The sequence below is a fragment of the Urtica dioica genome, chromosome 7, assembly GCF_054948205.1.
Source record: "Urtica dioica subsp. dioica isolate 48M chromosome 7, U.dioica_male_clone48M_v1_H2, whole genome shotgun sequence".
Taxonomy (NCBI): Eukaryota; Viridiplantae; Streptophyta; class Magnoliopsida; order Rosales; family Urticaceae; genus Urtica; species Urtica dioica.
Genome location: NC_142762.1, coordinates 47,665,283 through 47,683,768, shown reverse-complemented (window position 1 = coordinate 47,683,768; position 18,486 = coordinate 47,665,283). Strand labels below are relative to the sequence as shown.

Genomic DNA, 18,486 nt, shown 5'->3' with positions numbered 1-18,486 from the left:
TTTTTTTTTCTTCTTGTCTGAATTTCATGTGTTTTGGCAGATTACATATATTTTTGGTATCAATAGTAGCCCTTAAACTTTGAAATTTTAATACCTATGAGCTTTTTACCGTAATTTCATCAATTTGTTGACAAAATATCAAGTTTGAAACACAGAGTGTTCAGTATTTTCAGGTTGCAATACTAAGTTCATGTTAAAAAGAATATCACTAAATTAAGTTTTTGACAAATTTTAGGTGTGACTGTGAGTCCCACAAATTTTGTTGTTGGAGTCTAATCATAATTGATTTTGTTAATTTTTTTTATACATGAACTGGAATTTTGTACAAATAAAATTACGAATATTACACAATTGAGACGCTAAAGTCATCTCTTTATTTAGATGAGAACTAGCCGTACTTTGACTTTAAAAGTACAATTTTGTGTGTGTAATATTTCAAGTCCAACCGATTCTTTCAACCACATATTCTACGATGAGAACTAGGCGTACTAAAAGTGTTACAATGTTACATTTCTATAAGTTATAAAATTACATATGGATGTCATAAGAATATAGGATAAATTACAAGAATACCCCCTGAATTCAAGGGTCGGTAACGAACTGCCCCCTGAACTCGAAATTTCCACAAAAACTGTCCTGAACTATTGTTTTGTTGCGGCGTTGCCCCTTCCGTCAAATTTATTCTAACTCTGTTAAAATTTTGGTGACGTGGATATCAAATGTGATTTAAAACATGTTTAATTATCAAGTTACCCTCAGTTGTTATTATTATTATTATTATTATTATTATTATTATTATTATTATTATTATTATTATTATTATCAAGTTACCCAAATTGATATCAAATTGGCTCCGATTCGTAATTCTTCTCAATTGCTCGTCTTTCTCGATCATGAGGACTAGGAACCCTTGCTCGAGGACGAAATCGCCGGCCATGACCCGATACTCGCAGACGAGCTTTGCGTCGCCGGAGATCGGGTCGAGATCAAACCAGGTTCGGCTCGGCTCATCTGCTTCTCGACGAACCGGCGTTCTTCGATCAGCGATCGCCACTTCTTCGACACAGACTTACACCTCAACAAGGACTTTATCGGAAGCGTAACCAGAATGTGCCCGCCGATCACTTCGAGAGGAAGCTTCGAGGCCTCGTTTTCTCTGTGGATCTTTCGACCGGTCCGTGGCTGGGTCGGTTTCTTGAAATCTCCGCCGTGTTTCTTTGAGGAAATCTTGAAGGCATAGTCACCCCTCTTTGGGGAGACATTCCTGAATGAAAAGAAGAAGTGTATGTCATGGAATCATAGGCTTGGCAAGTGTATATCAACTGTGATTTAAAACAGCCCGAGCTCTTGAGGAAATCGACCGAGAAAACAAGAGAGAAGGAAAGAGAGAAAGACCGAGAAAAAGAAAAGAAGAGAGAAAAAGAGAAACATGAGTGAGAGATCGTGAAAAAAAGAGATTGATAAGAAACAGAGCAAAGGTGTGAAAGCTCACCCTTGTGGTCTCGTTGGAGCCGCACGCGAGGAAGAAGAGCTTCGCCGAAGGTTCTTCGCGGGTGTTCGACAGTGTCCAACAAGGAGAAGAGACACGCGGAGATATGAGCAACTGAGAGAGAGAGGGACAAAGAAGAAGAGACCGACGAGGAGTTGATGACTCGCGCTCTCTGTGGTTGCGCGCGCCGTGGGTCAGCCGAAAGAAAGAGATTCTCGCCAGAAAACTTCGGCGGTAAGCCATGTATCTTCGTTCTCTTCCTCTGATTCTTCATCGCGGTAGTTTATGAGCTGAATGAATTGAATTACATCCTCTAGGGTTTCGGTTTTCAAAAATTGATTTAGGGATTTTGGTTCTGATTGCTTGATTTCGTGGTCATATGGTGTTTGGCTTCGGGTTTGGCTCGTTTTTGTGTGAATTCGTGTGTTAGGTTTGATTTATGAAATCTCTTCTTGTTTTAGCCGAAAATTTGATTTGAAATTAGGGGTTTATTATTCTTTTTGGACATGGTTTGGCATTTCTGAAATTGGGTTGGTGTTCTTGGATGTATGTTTTGGTCGGCGACAATGTGTTCAAGAATTCAACTATTTCTCTTTGCCAGGTAAATTTTGTTCTCAACCCGGCGACTCTGCAGATTCTCGCCCTGTCACAACCGCTCGGCCAAATCCGCCGAGTGTGGTTCGATCTCGATCCGATCTCCGGCGACGCAAAGCTCGTCTGCTAGTATCGGGTCTGGCCGACGATTTCGTCCTCGAGCAAGGTTCCAAGTCATCACGATCGAGAAAGAGGAGCAATGGATAATAATAATAATAATAATAATAATAATAATAATAATAATAATAATAATAATAATAATAATAACAATAATAATAATAATAATAACAACTGAGGGTAACCAAATAATTAAACATGTTTTAAATCACATTTGATATACACGTCACCAAAATTTTAACAGAGTTAGAATAAATTTGACGGAAGGGGCAACGCCGCAGCAAAACAATAGTTCAGAACAGTTTTTGTGGAAATTTCGAGTTTAGGGGGCAGTTCGTTACCGACCCTTGAATTCAGGGGGTATTCTTGTAATTTATCCAAGAATATATTATGATTTATAATGTCGGCGAATTTGGTTGAAATCTTGCTCTTTAGGGGTTATTGGCATCTAAAAGTGTTGTTTCGTTTTTTTTTTTTTTTTTTTTTTTTTATAAGTATGGACTAAAATTTCACAGAAATGAGTAAATATTTAAATTATAATCTCTATGTTTTAATTTCTGATAATTTAATATTGTTATCACTAAAGACCTTTAAATATAATTAGTAACAATTAAATTTACATACTCTTATAAGTTTTATAATAATCCAATATTTTAACTAGCGACATGTAATTTTATCAATTAATAAATTGTCAAGTTAGATTATCAACGACTATAATTGTGTAAATAAAAGTATATATACGTGCAATTTAAAATGCATACAAATACGTAAGATTTTAATAAATAAATAAACAATTACCAGAAAAACAGATTTAAAAAAAATATCAATAATTTTTATGAACAGAGAGTCAGCAAAAGAGGATGAGATCTATTTTATTATCCTCCGTCGGAGTCGAGTGGCCGGAGCCACCGCCATCCAAGCAATGACTTGTACCCACTAAATGTTTGATGTGTCTTTATTTGTAATTTGACGCAGATATTAAATAAAGTGAGAGAATAACGCATTTAACACTTTCGTAACAACCTAGATTTAAAAAAATTCAATAGTTGTAAATGCAACAAAATCCGTGCGACCCAATTCTCTCTGTCTTGTCCATCCCTGTTAGTTCTCGCAGGATTTTGATATCAAGTCCCAAACCAAAACATAGGAATCTGTAAATTTTAAATCTATAAAGTATAAATCATAATAATAATAATAATAATGTAATCACTAATTAAATCATATAAAGTTTATTATCTCGATGTTAAAAGGACAATAATGCTTAATTAAAATTTTAATATTAACTTAAGCATGTGATGTGTCTTTCTCACATCAATTATGGATTATTTAATTGTTAATGGGCCTCTCTCGAATGCGCGAAGAGCATGGCTTTAAAAAAGTTGTCAATAATATTTATTATTTTAATATTTAAATATCGAGCTATGTATTAATTATGTATATATAATATATATAAAATAAAACCTCAAAAAGTGTACCTGTCGCAAAGTGTATGAGTGCTCTATAATAATACAGGGTACGTGTCAACTAATGCATGTGGGATTGTGGGGCATGTACTAAGCTTCCTGTTTTTTTTTTTTTTTTTTTAAATAAATAATTTATAGCTAATATTCGTGTAAATCAATTAAGCAAATTATCTATGTTAATTTTGTCACTCAAAGTTCTGTAAATATAACAATCCGGATCCGGTAAACAAAAAAGGGATTGAGTACTATATGATTTAATCAAGTTAACGTCGTTTTTTAGTCAACAATTATAAATTGTTTATGATGCGGTCTAGAGCCGGACCATATGACTGTATGTAGATTATGTGTAGTAAAATCTTCTCTTCTCGTCGTCTTTGCCTCGCTGGAAAGAGCTTTTCGATTTCTCGTCACTTTGTCAATAATTTACCTTTGTATTTTTCGCGTTCATCGAGTTCTTCGGGTTCGTCGTGTTTTTTTGGGTTCTTTCCGATCTTCGGATTCTTCGCGTTCTTCGTATTCATCGAGTCCTTCGAGTTCATCGTGTTCTTCGGGTTCTACGCATTCTTCATGTTCAGTGAGTCCTTCGAGTTCATCGTGTTCTTCGGGTTCCTCGCAATCTTCGGGTTCTTCGCATTCATCGTGTTCATCATATTTTTCGCATGAAAAGACAATAAACATGAACTAGAGGGACGCGGAAGGGTTTTCCCTGGCACGCGCTCCGACGCTCAATATTAGTCGTGTTGTATTGCATTCTTGGTGAACGATTTGTCTTGTCTCTATATTTTTTAGAGAGAGAGAGAGAGAGAGTCATGATCTCAATTATGTAAAGTTTTGACAAGTTGATAGAACTTACCCTGCGAGTGAATGGAATTGGTGTATTTATAGAATCTCACTTTGAAGTTTGAGTGGGTTTTTGGGGCCATTAGGCCATGGAAGTCGTTTTTGGCCAAGGTTGTGGAGGTTTGCCGATAGTATGCCCGTCGATAGTTTCATGCCGATAATATATGCCAGCCGATCGTATGCACGCCGATAGTCTCGGCCGTGAAATTCGCCTATAGTCCCACTCCGATATTTCTGTTCCGATAGTCTTGGCCATTATATTCGTCAATAGTTTTTCTCATGCCTAATATTCTTTTTGCCTAAGGTTCCATCATGCATAATGTTCATTTTGCCTAAGGCTTAAAGCCGATAGTTTTGTGTGCTGATAGTCTTGTCCGCCGATAGTATGACCGCCGATAATTCAAGGATTATTATCTTTGCCGTAGTCTTGTTTTGCCAAAAAATTTGGGACGCCAATAGTTTGGTCTTGAACTTCGCTGATGGTATGACCGCCGATAGTTCAAGGATTCTTCTCTTCGCCGATAGTCTTGCTTTACAGAAGACTTTGAAATGCCAATAGTTTGGTCTTTTGACTTAATTGTTTTATGTTGCTTGTAGTTTTGGTGCGAGTTTCACCAAATCTTGTTATTTGTACTTCATGGGTGTCATTTTTATCTTGTGAAAATGACGACATAACAATTAATATAATAAGTTTAAGGTTTTCACGATGCTGTTTTTTAAGTTTTTTTTTGTTTCTTTCACAAAATAGTTATTTGTCACGAGTTAATTAATTATATAGGTCTTTTTTGTTTTTTGAAATAAATTATTTATAGTCTTTGTTAAGAATTTTTTTTCTTCGCAAAATAGTTGTTTAAAACGAATCAATTAGTAAAATACTCAAAAGCTTATAATAAAATAATCAAAATTACACTGTTTTAATTTGTTATACACTCTTAATGGATGCAATTACCATTAAATTAGCTTACTTTGTCCATGGAATTTTTATGGTTTGGTTTATATATATAGGTGGATGTAATTACCGTTAAATTAGTTCATTTTGTCCATGGAATTTTTATGGTTTGGTTTATATATATATATATATATATATATATATATATATATTTGATTATTACAATGAAAAATTTAAAGTTCAACTTTTAGTGTTTTTTTTTTATGGAAATTTATAAAACATATACAAGTTATAAAAGTTGAAAGTTTTATCCAAAATTTCCCCGAGGCTTTTTAAAAGCTAATTATAGCCACGATCGGTCTACATTTAAAAGCTTGTTAGCCTTATTTTATTAATCAGTTTCATATCCTAATATTAAACTAACTACCACTACCATTTGTTATGTTGCCAGAATCAATGACCTAGCTAACTTATTTTTTTAATACTGGTTAGTTGATGATTGCTTTTTACCTAAAATAGAGGATATGCTTACCGCTACAAGACAAATAACACTTTTTTTTCGTCGAATAAAAAATATTTGTAAATGTTTTTCAGGAATATTATACGGCTATTATTGACCGGAGATGAACATACCAATAACATATTGACTCCAACAATTGTTGTTGTCTGCCCATTTGATATAATTAAATTGATACGAATATAATATACAGCTCAATAGATTTGAAAGTTGAAATAGCCTATTTCAAGCAAGTTCTTAACGAGAGAGAATCACCTGTCAATCGCAATTAATAAACGATCACCTATGAATAGTATATCAATTATATTGATAATATATTGTCACAATATCATTATTATGTGTTCGGATTTTATTATTTTGGTATATTTAATGGCATAGGTTCAATATTCGTGATAATATTAATTTTTTTTGTGCACAAGTCTTGGATCTAACAAAATCCTATCACATGCATACATAATTTACTTATTATTTTATTAGACGCTCCACCGAAAGTATTGAAACGTTATAATTTTAATTTGATCAACGTTTTAAAAATTTTTGTTAAATACCCGTGTCATGTTATAAGCTGCTAGCCTTTTATCCAAATACTCTTAAACGTTTGCTGCCTATTTTATTTTATTTATTTTTCAAAAATTAAAAAAAGCGTGATAATTAGATTCTCGCAATTTAGGTTATTGCTTCCCTAAACACACAAATCATAAGTGTCCATCAAAACAAACAAAAAAATGTAATGAAAATTATGAAGAAGAAGATGAAGACGGCCACCTATTAATAATAATTAACGATTACTAATTGTGCATCAACCCATAAAAAAATGTGAAGAAGAAGATAAAGACGATCAAATATCAACAATAGCTAACTATAATTAACTGTGATGAATTATACACGATTTTGAAGGAAAAAAAAACTCGAAAATAATAGAAACAAATAAACTATTGATTCCACTCGGCGAAGCCCAACCTGACAAAGGTGCTTACCGTGGTTGTCCTCGATCCCGAGCACAAGTACCGGGACCAGTCGATGATGGTCCCTTCAAGAAAATCTCGCAATTTGAGAGAGAGAGAGAGAGAGAGAGAGAGAGAGAGAGTACCCTGACTTGAATGAAAGAAAGCAATTAATTGATCTTTTTAAATTACTTAGAAGATCCTACCATATAAGAATTAATTGATTTTTAAATTTTTGTAATTAAAATGATGAAGAAAAGAGTATATTAAGTGCAATATATTTAACTCCACTTGTCACGTCAGCCTAAAAAATTGTTGTTAATATAACGACCCTAATTGATTATTTGAAAGCGTAATCAGTTGAGTGAGCCATGGATTCTAGTACGTAATAACGAGCTCACACAGTCACAGTGTCTCAGCAATATATATTGATGTTTATCTATGTTGTGTTTAGGTATTAAGTTATATGTATTAACAAGGAGATGAAAGTAGATCAAGTGATGAGAATGGAATTGTTCATCATGCCCATGACATGTAATAAAAATGACAACACTACAATTTTGGCTTTGAGTCTCAGAATATAAATGACCGGTTTGGAAGAGTTAGTGCATGGGTCGAAAAGTGAGAGAGATAGGTCATAGATTCATAAAACATATTATTATTATTATTATTATTATGTAGCAAATGTCGGATTTCACGGTTCATTCTACAATGATTTGACGAAATTGTCCTTTCAAGTCTTTACAATTTACATTTCTGCCACTGAAACTTATAACCTTCAAAGCATTTATAATTACAAAACTAGCACGATGATTTTCAAATGGGAAAATGACATATATATATATATATATATATGTGTGTTTTAGTGAAATGTCGAGTTTGACTTTTGGTTTTAAAAAATGCCGAAATTATACTATGAAATAAACAATATTTAAACACCAATTATCTTTATTCATTCGTGCAATGTATGTAATTTATTTAAAAACTAAAAAATAAACAACAGTCTCTTAATCGTGAAGAACTTGGAAAGAGGCAAATGGGTAAAAAAATCACAGTTGATAGTAATCAAAATCACAGATTTGAACAGAGAATCCAAGATTAATAGTTGCAATTCGAATACGGAATGAAGTTATCTCATGGAAGATATGAATTTTATTATTTAATTTCAATTTAAGACTATTTTTATTTCAAAAATGAAAATTTGGAAGTTAGGGTACTGGTTTGGAGTTGATTCAGTTTTTCTTATATAAGAGTTAATATCAATGAAATGAAGATTTGTGACACTGTTATCAATTTCATGGTATAATTTTGTCATTTTAGTTAAACAGATTATATGAACTCGACATTTTTGAAAACACAAAAGTTAAACTTGACATTTAACTAAAACACATGGTATACATGTGTTAGTTTCCCTTTTCAAAAAGCTAATAATCCTTTAAATTAGTCTGCAAAATTATAAAACTATCACAAGAATTTTCCGATATTTATGGATTCTCATGCTACAATTTTAGATTTTTATGGATATAAGACTCTTCCGCTACCTCACTTTTTTGTTTTTTTTTGTCTATATATATCGACGTCAACCTGTAAAACAAAAAGAAATTGTATCTAAAGAGCAATTGATCAGAATATCAAATCAATTCAAGTGTTAAAAAAACCATATAATAGCAATAAAAAAAGGGTGATGCGGCTATCTAGCCATTTTAAAGTTTGAGTTTAACAAAATAGCCAAATTTTTCAAATTGAGGCAAAATAGCTCAACTTTTCAAAGTTGAGGCAAAATAACAAAAAATTGACAAAACCCTTAAAATATCCTTATACACCAAATACTCAGGTTTACCCAAACAATACAATCGATGAAAAAAACCATAAAAATAGCTCTCGATCAATATCGGAGATCGTCGTCGTCATCGCCGTCATCATCTCCGTCGGTCGTCGTCATCATCGCTATCCTCGTCTTCGTCGATCGCCATCGCCATCGCCGTCCTCGTCTTCGTAGTTTCGTCTTTGTCGATGAGTACAAATTACCGTATTCATCGTCAATAGCTCGGGATCTCGTTCCATCTCGTCGCATCATCATCATCATCATTATCAATGTCTTCATATCAGCCGCGAAGCAGGCTGTTCGTGTTCGATCGCCGTCGGAGATCGTCGTCAATTTTTTCTGCATCTTTTTCTTCTGATTTATTGCACAGCGGATTAAAATTTTTGAAAGCAATATTAATTTTTTTGAAATCTTATTCTTCTTTCCTTTCTTCTTCTGATTTATAGCACAGTAGATTAAATTTTTTGACATCTTCTTCTTCTTCTTCTACCTTTGGTTTATCGAAGAGTTGATTATATTTTTTGAAAGCATGATTAAATTTTTTGAAAATAATTAAAGGTGTATTAGTATTTAGTAATTTTACATTATAAGTGGCTATTTTGCATCAACTTGCGAAACCTTGACTATTTTGCTAAATTCTAAGTTTGAAATGACTATTTCATACAAAAAGTCCTAAAGGACAATAACCATACAATAGCATTAGATCAAAATAGATAGTCTAATTAATCAAATATCAGGGCATAGTATACACGAATTCAAGTATTAACCTAAGTATTAATACAACTAATATTACTCATATAATCTGATTCTCATGTTGTTAGTAGTTTTTAAATAACCACTACATATATTTCATTGATGTAATTTCAACTAAAAGTAAAGTTATTATATTATTTAACGTTTCAAAATTATATATATATATATATATATGAGAAATTTGTATGTCATATCTAACGTCACAAAAAAAATATAATGAATAGTTTAAATAATTAATTATTATTGATATACAGCGCTTATATATATATACACATACATATATATATATATATATATATATATATATATAGAGAGAGAGAGAGAGAGAGAGAGAGAGAGAGAGAGAGAGAATTATAATAGATTATCATAGGTACATGCAATCTAGAAATAAAAAATGGAAGTAGGAACATAGGATACGATATGGGATTTGGAGATGAGATAAGGTTTCTTATTCTTGTTTTAGAATCAGATATTTCTTTTTGATGGGTTTTTTACCGACCAGTTGCTCACATGCTTTATTTATTGATCTAGATGGCAAACTCTCCTTAACAATATGCGAGGTTATAAGGTACTGAAGATTTAATTTCTTTCAACAAGCGTCGTGTACAATTACTCCATATTATTTGGTTATATGTCATACAGTCTAAAATTAACTTCAGATATTTGCATGTATATACACATACACGCAATCATCTGTGGCATCATTTTGAATGCGAATAATGATAAATACTACAAATTTGTACATAATTAAAGTACGTAAGCAAAGCTTTTTTTTCAATTGATTTGTCTTATTATTATTATTATTATTACGTGTCAATGTGATTGACTTTGCAATCAAATTTGTTTTACATGTATTCTATTTCTAGCTAACTGATTTTCAATATAACAAAATGCATTATTGTTGAAGACGGATCAATTATGTGATATTTTCAAAACGAGTCTTAGTATAGTGTACTTTTCATATTATTATCTCAATTATTTTAAAAAGGGGACGTACACACTACACAGTGATATTACAAATGCTTTCTGAAACATTTATAGTATTTTTCAATAAAACGACCTCTTTTCTTTTTATTATACACATCTCTCAGTAAATACATGATTTGTATAAATGTGAGAACACGTATATAATGTGCTAAGGAACTGAAAAGACAAAAAATGAAGAAAACAAAAAAGATGAATGTGAAACTATGAAATTAGGCCAGATTTCAAGTTTGACCGGCCATTATTTCAGCTATATATTATACACGCAAGTCCAAGAGCTTTGATTAAGTAAAGAATGCGCAGGCTGTGTCTATATCAATGAAATCATAAATGTTTTCATTTTTTTTAAGGCATAAATGTTTTCAATTTTAAGGACCACAAAAATAGTCACATAAGTTCAGTTCACCAAAAAAAGTGATGGAGACTAGCATTTCGTTTAGAGCACAAATGACGTTCACATAATAATTATAAATGCTGTTCCTTAAATTTTATACACAATGGACACTTTCAAATCATCAAATTTGTCTTGAGAGTTTAATAGGTATGTATGTCGACGAATTTCTGTGAGCGTGAAAATGACGAAATAAAATTAACCCTGGTTGTGTTAATACGAGTGTCTATATTTGATGTAGTTATCAAATAATTTGAGTTACATTTATAAGTAAACAACACTACATAGCTCGAACATGATTTTCCGGCTATGCTTCGAGCCTACCAAAACGGTTCTCGTTATTAACCTATTTTACGAGTATAATGTGAATTGAGCGAGGGACAACAATTGGATCATATTAAAATTAAATTACAAGGACGTAAAAATAGTGTTGATATCTGAGCCTCCAAATTTGGATCTATATCAATAGGGAGGCCTTTTCAAGTGGAAAATAAAATCGTCCAACATGTGCCAACTTCAGGGAGGGTAAAAAAACCGTCAACGTGACTCGGCACGAGTATAAAATGGTGAATCAGTGAGCTGTTTTAGTACTAACCTACTACATGTTACATCAAGTTAAATGGTCTAGTAAATTAAAGTTTAAATTTGTAATTGATATTATACATACTCGAATAAAAAATTATTTGTCCATCCAAACCAGAAGCCTATTTGAATGACGCTATCATAGTCTTCTTATGTATTTGTTTTCAAATTACCAAAGGGAAAACAACGCTTGAATTTCATCCATGGGAAAAAAGACAACAAAATCATACCAAGAGCAAAATTGGTAACGCTGAATCAAGATCAAGTATCTGTTAAAAAGGAAAAGAATATCACCTATACTATTATACAGCTAACACTACCATTCACATTTTCTTCCAGTCCTCTCTCTCTCTCTCTCACATTTTTTTTCTAGCTCTAAAGTACTCTCTTTCTAGTTAATGCTTACTAGCTCTAAGGATGTGCTGAAACTTCCTACAATTCAGGAGTTAAAAAAAAAATGTTTTCCTTCAAAGAAAGTAATAACAGTGGATTGATCAGAAATGCAAATTTCTTAGAAAGCACATTTCAAAATTAAAGCGCCTCTGTTTGCTCGAGTGATTAAGAGTTCATCATGCTATCCAGATACTTCTTCACACATGTTCTGTTCGTCTCAAATATGTAAGCTGTTCCTCGTATCTGAAAATCATCAATCGCGGCATATCACATAAGTTTAATATGAGGCACCGAGCTAATAAAGCCGTATTATTACACCTGGTTACTGTAAATTATCATTTCTAGAGACATTCGAACAAGTTCAGAATTTTTAATTTGGAACCTTAACCTAAAATACTAGGTTCTCAATCAATATCATACATAGTATACATACAAATATGCAATCATTGAATGACAAAAGATTGTTTTACTGCAAAAGCCAGAACCATCTTCGAATGATTCACGGAGCAAACGAGATAAGGAACCGTACCTCGATTAAGCAACTGGAATTGAGATTTATGCTTTGTTTGAGGCCTATTTCTCGGCTATTCACCCAGATTGGAAATTTGCTTAGGTTTTTCAAGGAGAAAGAACCACTCTTGTCCATCTTTATTATTGCCTAGCAAATAAAAAAAAAAAATTCAGAACCCGTGTCAAGCAGAATGGACACCTGCGGTGCACCCAAAAGGAAATATAAAATAAAAAAATGGACAGAATGGTAAGCTAACATATAAATAATCCCCAACTCTAGTCCATACTTGTATACACATTAAGTTACGACAATAAATTCCACACTTCTACACCTATGTATCTGAAATCTTTCAGAAATACTTTCTTTTATACAAATCAGCACCTAACAAAATACTATTCTTACCTGCTTCCGGGAGATCTTATTGGCCCGACCTTCTCTACTCAAGTCGATGTCAACAAAATCTTCGAATGTTGCTCTACCAAGTAAAACCTGCATATATATAGCATCATTCATGTCTGGTGTATTATTGCTTGTAATGAGACGTTATTCTAACAGAAGAAAGGAAAGACCGATGGAGACCAAGTACACAGGTACATAAACATAAAAATTTAAGTACCTCGGGTTTCTTGATATAATGCTTTGAGTGTCGGCCGTATAAAACGGCGAGTGCTCCGTGAGATGCAATGGCCCGTTGAATTCGAGACTGAGCACTTTGCTCCAACCTTACGATTGTCCTCTTTGTGTCCTCCTGATGATACTTTGTGACTGCACAGTTCAAACTATCTGACCTTAGCCAAATATGGAATCCACAAAGTATATATTTGTTTGTTTGGTAACATTAAAAGATGGTTCAAGAAAAAAAAATCCGGAACAAGAGCACAAACCCAAAGCAAAATACAAATTATAAAACTTATCTAGTTTTATTCGAAGTTCTTCATTTTCTCTGCCCTATCAATCTATCCCGCTTCTTTCACCTCTCTCCCCTCCCTCCTCTACATATCTTCCTTTAGTCAATTGAGTTTACCTTGAATCTCTGTTCCTAATTTCTTTAGAATATTATGTATGTTAAAATTACAATGATTCCGCTATGCATGCATGCCAAAAGAGAACAGAACATAATATAGGGTAAATTTAATTTTTTCTATATGAATAACCCTGATTTTTACCTTCCTCATTAGCAATCAAGTCTTCCCCTTCAGGTTCCAAGTCCATGTCAAGTATCTGGAAGATGGAGAGAAACAGGTAGTTACAAAACCTGAATAAATAGGAATCAAACAACAAACGTAAACTGTAAAATTTTTGTATTTGGGGGATCTACCATTGCCTCAACATCCGAATAATACGGGATATCATCATCCTCATTGCTCCCAGAAGGTACTAATCCATCTTCACCCACTATTGGAGAATTCGGAACGGGCTCAGAAACAGCAATATTCATGGACGTGAGTTCTAGATGTTCCTGATCTCCGATCGCACCATCCACGCCATTTTCCTCTTTGATGACGCAGATGGAATTTGTATTAGGATAGCTAATTCCGGAAGAAGCTACAACCGATTTCTTCATTGAACAATCCTTTGAGTTCAACGTTTCTTGAACCTTTTCATTCTGATGCTCAGAGACGATTCCTTCAGTGCCAGGCTTTGAGCTAATCTGCTCGGAAACAACACAGGGGACACCCGAAACCCTAGATGCCACAACATTTGAGCCAGGCTTTGAAACGACGGAATTATTGACCACAGGACTCTGACCAGTTCCTTGTACAGCATGTGACCCTATTCTCTGAGAAGATACACGATACTCCCCAGTAACGTGTTGTTCTTTACGCACTTGGTTGGGTATATCACTGATTCTTTGGTTACCAGCCATGTCCTTTGCAGATGAGGGAATAGATGCCCCACTGGTCCTTGCTCTTAAGAGCATCTGTAGAGGAATATCGTTGCACGGGATATCTGGGTCCTCGGTGTTCAACACACAGCAAATAACTCCATTTTCAAGTTCGGGAAATTCAGTAACTGAGACTGATACGAGTAATTGGATTTGGGGCTGTGAATCCAAGCACATTTGTTCGTCTGACACATTGTTGCTTTCATGAGGTGGACTCAGTGAGCTCGCAGGGCACACATCTGGAGCTCCTGAAGGCTCCTCTGTTTCAGTCATACTGGCTACATGTTCTTGACTAATGTCGTTCGGCGAATTCAACAAAAGTGAGCTCAGACCGTCATAGTAAGACTTATCGATGATATCTTTTCCAGCCCCGTTCATGAACAGCTCTTCCTCATTTGTAAAGTTCAACAAAGAGTTTGATATCTCTGCCAAATAACCTTCAGAGCTATTGCGGGCTTCAAAGTCGTCGAAGCCAGTTTCTGTTTTAACCTTGACACCCTGGTGACCATCATAACCGGATGTCTCGGCGTTCATACCATCGTAGTCATCAGGAAGCCGAAAAGCATCTCCAGGCAAGAGATCTTTATCCCCGAGACCCATGTCTACGTGCAAGTCTGGTGCGGAGACTGTCTTCCAAATAGGCATCTCCGGGAGTGGCGAGAACTCCATGTTGCTAAATGGTGCAACACATCCTGAAACGGGCGAGTCAAAGATCTTATCCTCTTCAAAATCAAGGCACATGTTTGACTGGTCACCGCTAACTTGATCGCCGGCTTTGAAGAACAGGTCGTCAGGCAAGTCTTTTGGATCTCCCACCACACCACCTTCCGGTATATTTCCTGTATCCTCTCCAAGAATATGAGAAAAATCTTGATCCATGCCATTTTGGTCAATCTGAAAGTTCTCCACCGCCAAGTTTTGAAGTTCTGTTGGAAAAGCGCTAGTATCCATCAGATCATCCGGAAAAGCATTAGCAACATTATCCATTTCCGGAACCTCATCTGCGAAAGGGTTCGGGATTGGGTGTCCATGGTCGCCATTTGCCGACAAAGGCCCGTCTACATCTCCGACGTAAGCACTATTTCCGGGGGCCACGAGAAAACTTAGGTCCATATTCCCAAAGTGTTCGTTGGAGATCCTTTTACGCAGTGCATAGTAACAACTGCTAACAGTTTCTGCTTTTCTCTTCCCTGTAGCTTTGTTTTCTTTTGAAGCTCCGGTTTTGTTGACTTTTGATGGGTGCGCTGAAGTTGAGCGCTCCGATTCTGCCATGCGAATGGATGCTTCGGAAGAAACAACAGGATCGTAAAGGAGAGCATACCACCGCTCTTGCAATTCATGAACAGTGAATCTCCGAGAAAATTTAACAGCACCTTTTGCAAGCGACTCCAAGGAAGCACCAGCCTGCACACAGTTAAAGCAGATAAATTGCCTTCAGTAGATTCATAAGTTGATAAAAAGTAAAAACCCAGGTAAATAATTAGTTCATTCAATCTTCCAGTTATCATTAAATTCACTTAGTAGTTTCAGCCAGGATGACACTTTAGGAACTTCATTGAGTAAGAAAAATATGGACAAACATGACAAGAATTGCCAACTTATAAGAATAATTATACTACCAGATGCCCGAAATGGACAATAGTTAGGAGATGGATTTTTTTATTGGCTCTCAATTTATATCAGTTATGTTACCCATGTCAATCGTAGTTGCGAAAGGGTTACGGAGTGTGAAAAAAAAAATCAGTAACACTGTTAAAATCAGCAGCACTATTAAAATGCATTGTTCATTGTACAATGCATTTTCCTTTCTACATCAACGGTACTTACTATTCAATGGCATTAGTCGAAATTCTCGCTCCGTAAAATCAGGAAGACATGCTACGCTTTCCATAATAAAATCTAGTGCTTGGAGCTTAATATTTGTGTTTTTCTATCGTAGCTTTGACGAAAACAATTCACGTACACAATCTGTAAACATTTAGGATAAACGGAGAGCCTGCTATAACAGCATATTTACTCGAGTTCTCTGTTTTCCTTCTCATCTATTGGACAAAATTCACATACGTCATACCCTCCAAAACGTTATTTTAAACTTAGTTATTCGAAAAGAAATGGTAGTTTTTGACATACATAAAATGGAAAGTTAGATGTGTGAATTATCATAATTTCTTAAATAGATTCTACAGCTTCTTGATAATTTTTCATCTGAGTGCAATCCATGCTGTACTTCTATATAAGACATCATCGCAAATTCATATCGCTTCCCTACAAATTGGCTCCTCACGTTCTTCCACAACGAACAAGATTTTAGCTTAAATGGAATAGCAAAAGGTTGGGCCTAAGTTGAAGAAAACAATACAGCAGATTTTCGAAACAAACCTAACGAACTCACCCGTACGTTATAAAACAAAATACAAAGTTTTAGGAAGTATCAACGAGTGGATGTCAACGAGTCTATACAAAGTCCAAGGGAAACGTGTCTACACAATCTCCGGTCACGGTCTTAAATCTAAGTTTATTTTTTCTTTTTTGATTCAATTGTTCTATAATCAAGCACTTCACTGTGCTCTCTCTAGTTTCCAGAGAACGTTTGAGGAGCGAGGTATCTCTTATCTGCATCTTATGGAAATCCTGGTTTTATCCAAAACTACCAATCTAGCTCACTGTCAAGCATTTCAGGGCAAATATCACTCAATCCTCAGCCCTCGTTTTCTAAGCGAAAAAGATATGAAATGAGAAATATATTAGAAACTATAATCGCAGCAAATTATGCTCTAATTTTTTATCCTTTACGAGGCAAAGGCTCATACCAACAAGAAGTTCAGAATCCACTCTCGGGCCTCGGCAAGAGACACAAAGCGTTACACAAAAAAACTAAATTTACGAATTTTTTTAAATAACCCGTAAATAAAGTAATTCAGCCCAGAGTTCATGTTTTCGAAATATGCGGAACAGAGTCGCGACTCCGACAAAACTCGAAGGAAACGAAGCAATAGTATCAATGGTGGTCGCGACATTACCTCGACGGCGTTTTTCAGCAAAAGGTCGTCCTCTGGAATCCAAGGCAAGACCGGACCGAGAGCGCCCATGGATGTACGGACCTTCAAAACAGTGTCTCTCTCTAGAAAAAGGCTTTGTGGTTATGTGAGAGAGTAAGTGTGTGCGAGACAAATAATCACAGAATATATACAGGAGAAGAAAGAGGGAAAAGAAAAAGGAAACAAAAATAAAATAAATAAAGACCCGAATACAAAAAAAATCGAAACGTGGACAATAAAGGGATTTTAGAATTTTTCAAAAAAAAAAAAAAAAAAAGAGATTTTAGGGTGTGTCTAGTCTCTCAACTCTCAAGTCACCAGTGGAAATATTTGGGATTTCCATCAAATCGTTGTCAGGTGGACTATTCGGTTCGCCGCAAATCCGTACAGTCGTTGACCGAAGAGTCCGGTACCAATGGTATAGTATTTATCAAGGGGGTTTTTTTTTTTTTTATTAATTTATTATTTTTTATGCAAAATCTGTTAATTGCAAGGTTCTTTTGTTTTAACCTAGCGCCACGGTTTTTTTTTTTTTTTTTTTTTAAGGAAACACCACCCATAAAGATTATAGTGAGATTTTTTTTGTGAAACGGAATATAGTGAGAATCAAATCTAATTTTCTGCTAAATCTAAATTTGGCGTCTATTATTTTTTTTTTTATGAAATACAAGACAATTTTTCTTACTAACGGAGATTGTACCAAGTGAACCATCTGAAACACCAAAATCATTTTATGGTCCGCTCATATAAAGAGAGCAAGTGGGACCCAATTCTGTGAGATCCACTCATGTGAGACACCAATTTCCGTTCTCTTTGGATTCATTATTTCGTATAAAAAATTAACTTGGAATTTGATTATAAAAAGCTCAATTAAGGGCATAACTGATATTTTGCAACTTAGGCGTTTTTGGCAAGCAATCCGTATAGGAATTTGATAATGACTGGTTTTTATTAATATATTCTATTGAAGAGCATTTATTTAATTAAAAAAAAGGCGGGCATAACTGATAATCATTCCGAAAAATATTATATGCACTAAAAAACAATACAAAAAATATAAATGGTAAATAATAAAGAGAGATTCAAAAGAATCTCAACGGAAAACAAAGGCATAATTTTAATTAAGAAGATCTTTGATAGGAAGTCATAGAGGGAAAGGGACATTAAATTCCTTGACTTGACACTTGACATCAGTCCTTATAAGAAATTATAATACACTTGGTTTCGTTGCCAACGATGTAATATGCTATAATAGCTTGATGTCTTCATCT

General features: G+C 34.5%; 1 protein-coding gene across 2 annotated transcripts; it reads right to left on the bottom strand.

The window, feature by feature from the left end:
* Positions 1-11,612: 11,612 nt before the first annotated feature.
* LOC149392393 (uncharacterized) lies at positions 11,613-17,453 on the bottom strand. Of its 2 annotated transcripts, XM_089620770.1 has the most exons (7): positions 17,198-17,425; positions 13,611-15,581; positions 13,459-13,513; positions 12,909-13,057; positions 12,695-12,781; positions 12,311-12,439; positions 11,613-12,024 (listed from the first exon to the last, which is right to left on the bottom strand). In XM_089620770.1, the coding sequence occupies exons 1-7, from the start codon at positions 17,264-17,266 to the stop codon at positions 11,947-11,949; spliced, it is 2,538 nt and encodes an 845-aa protein (XP_089476896.1). In that variant the 5' UTR covers positions 17,267-17,425; the 3' UTR covers positions 11,613-11,946. The 2 variants fall into 2 exon arrangements, with proteins under 2 accessions (XP_089476896.1, XP_089476897.1); XM_089620771.1 differs by lacking the exons at positions 11,613-12,024; positions 12,311-12,439; positions 12,695-12,781; positions 12,909-13,057 and adding an exon at positions 13,075-13,338 and having other exon boundaries at positions 17,198-17,453.
* Positions 17,454-18,486: the final 1,033 nt, after the last annotated feature.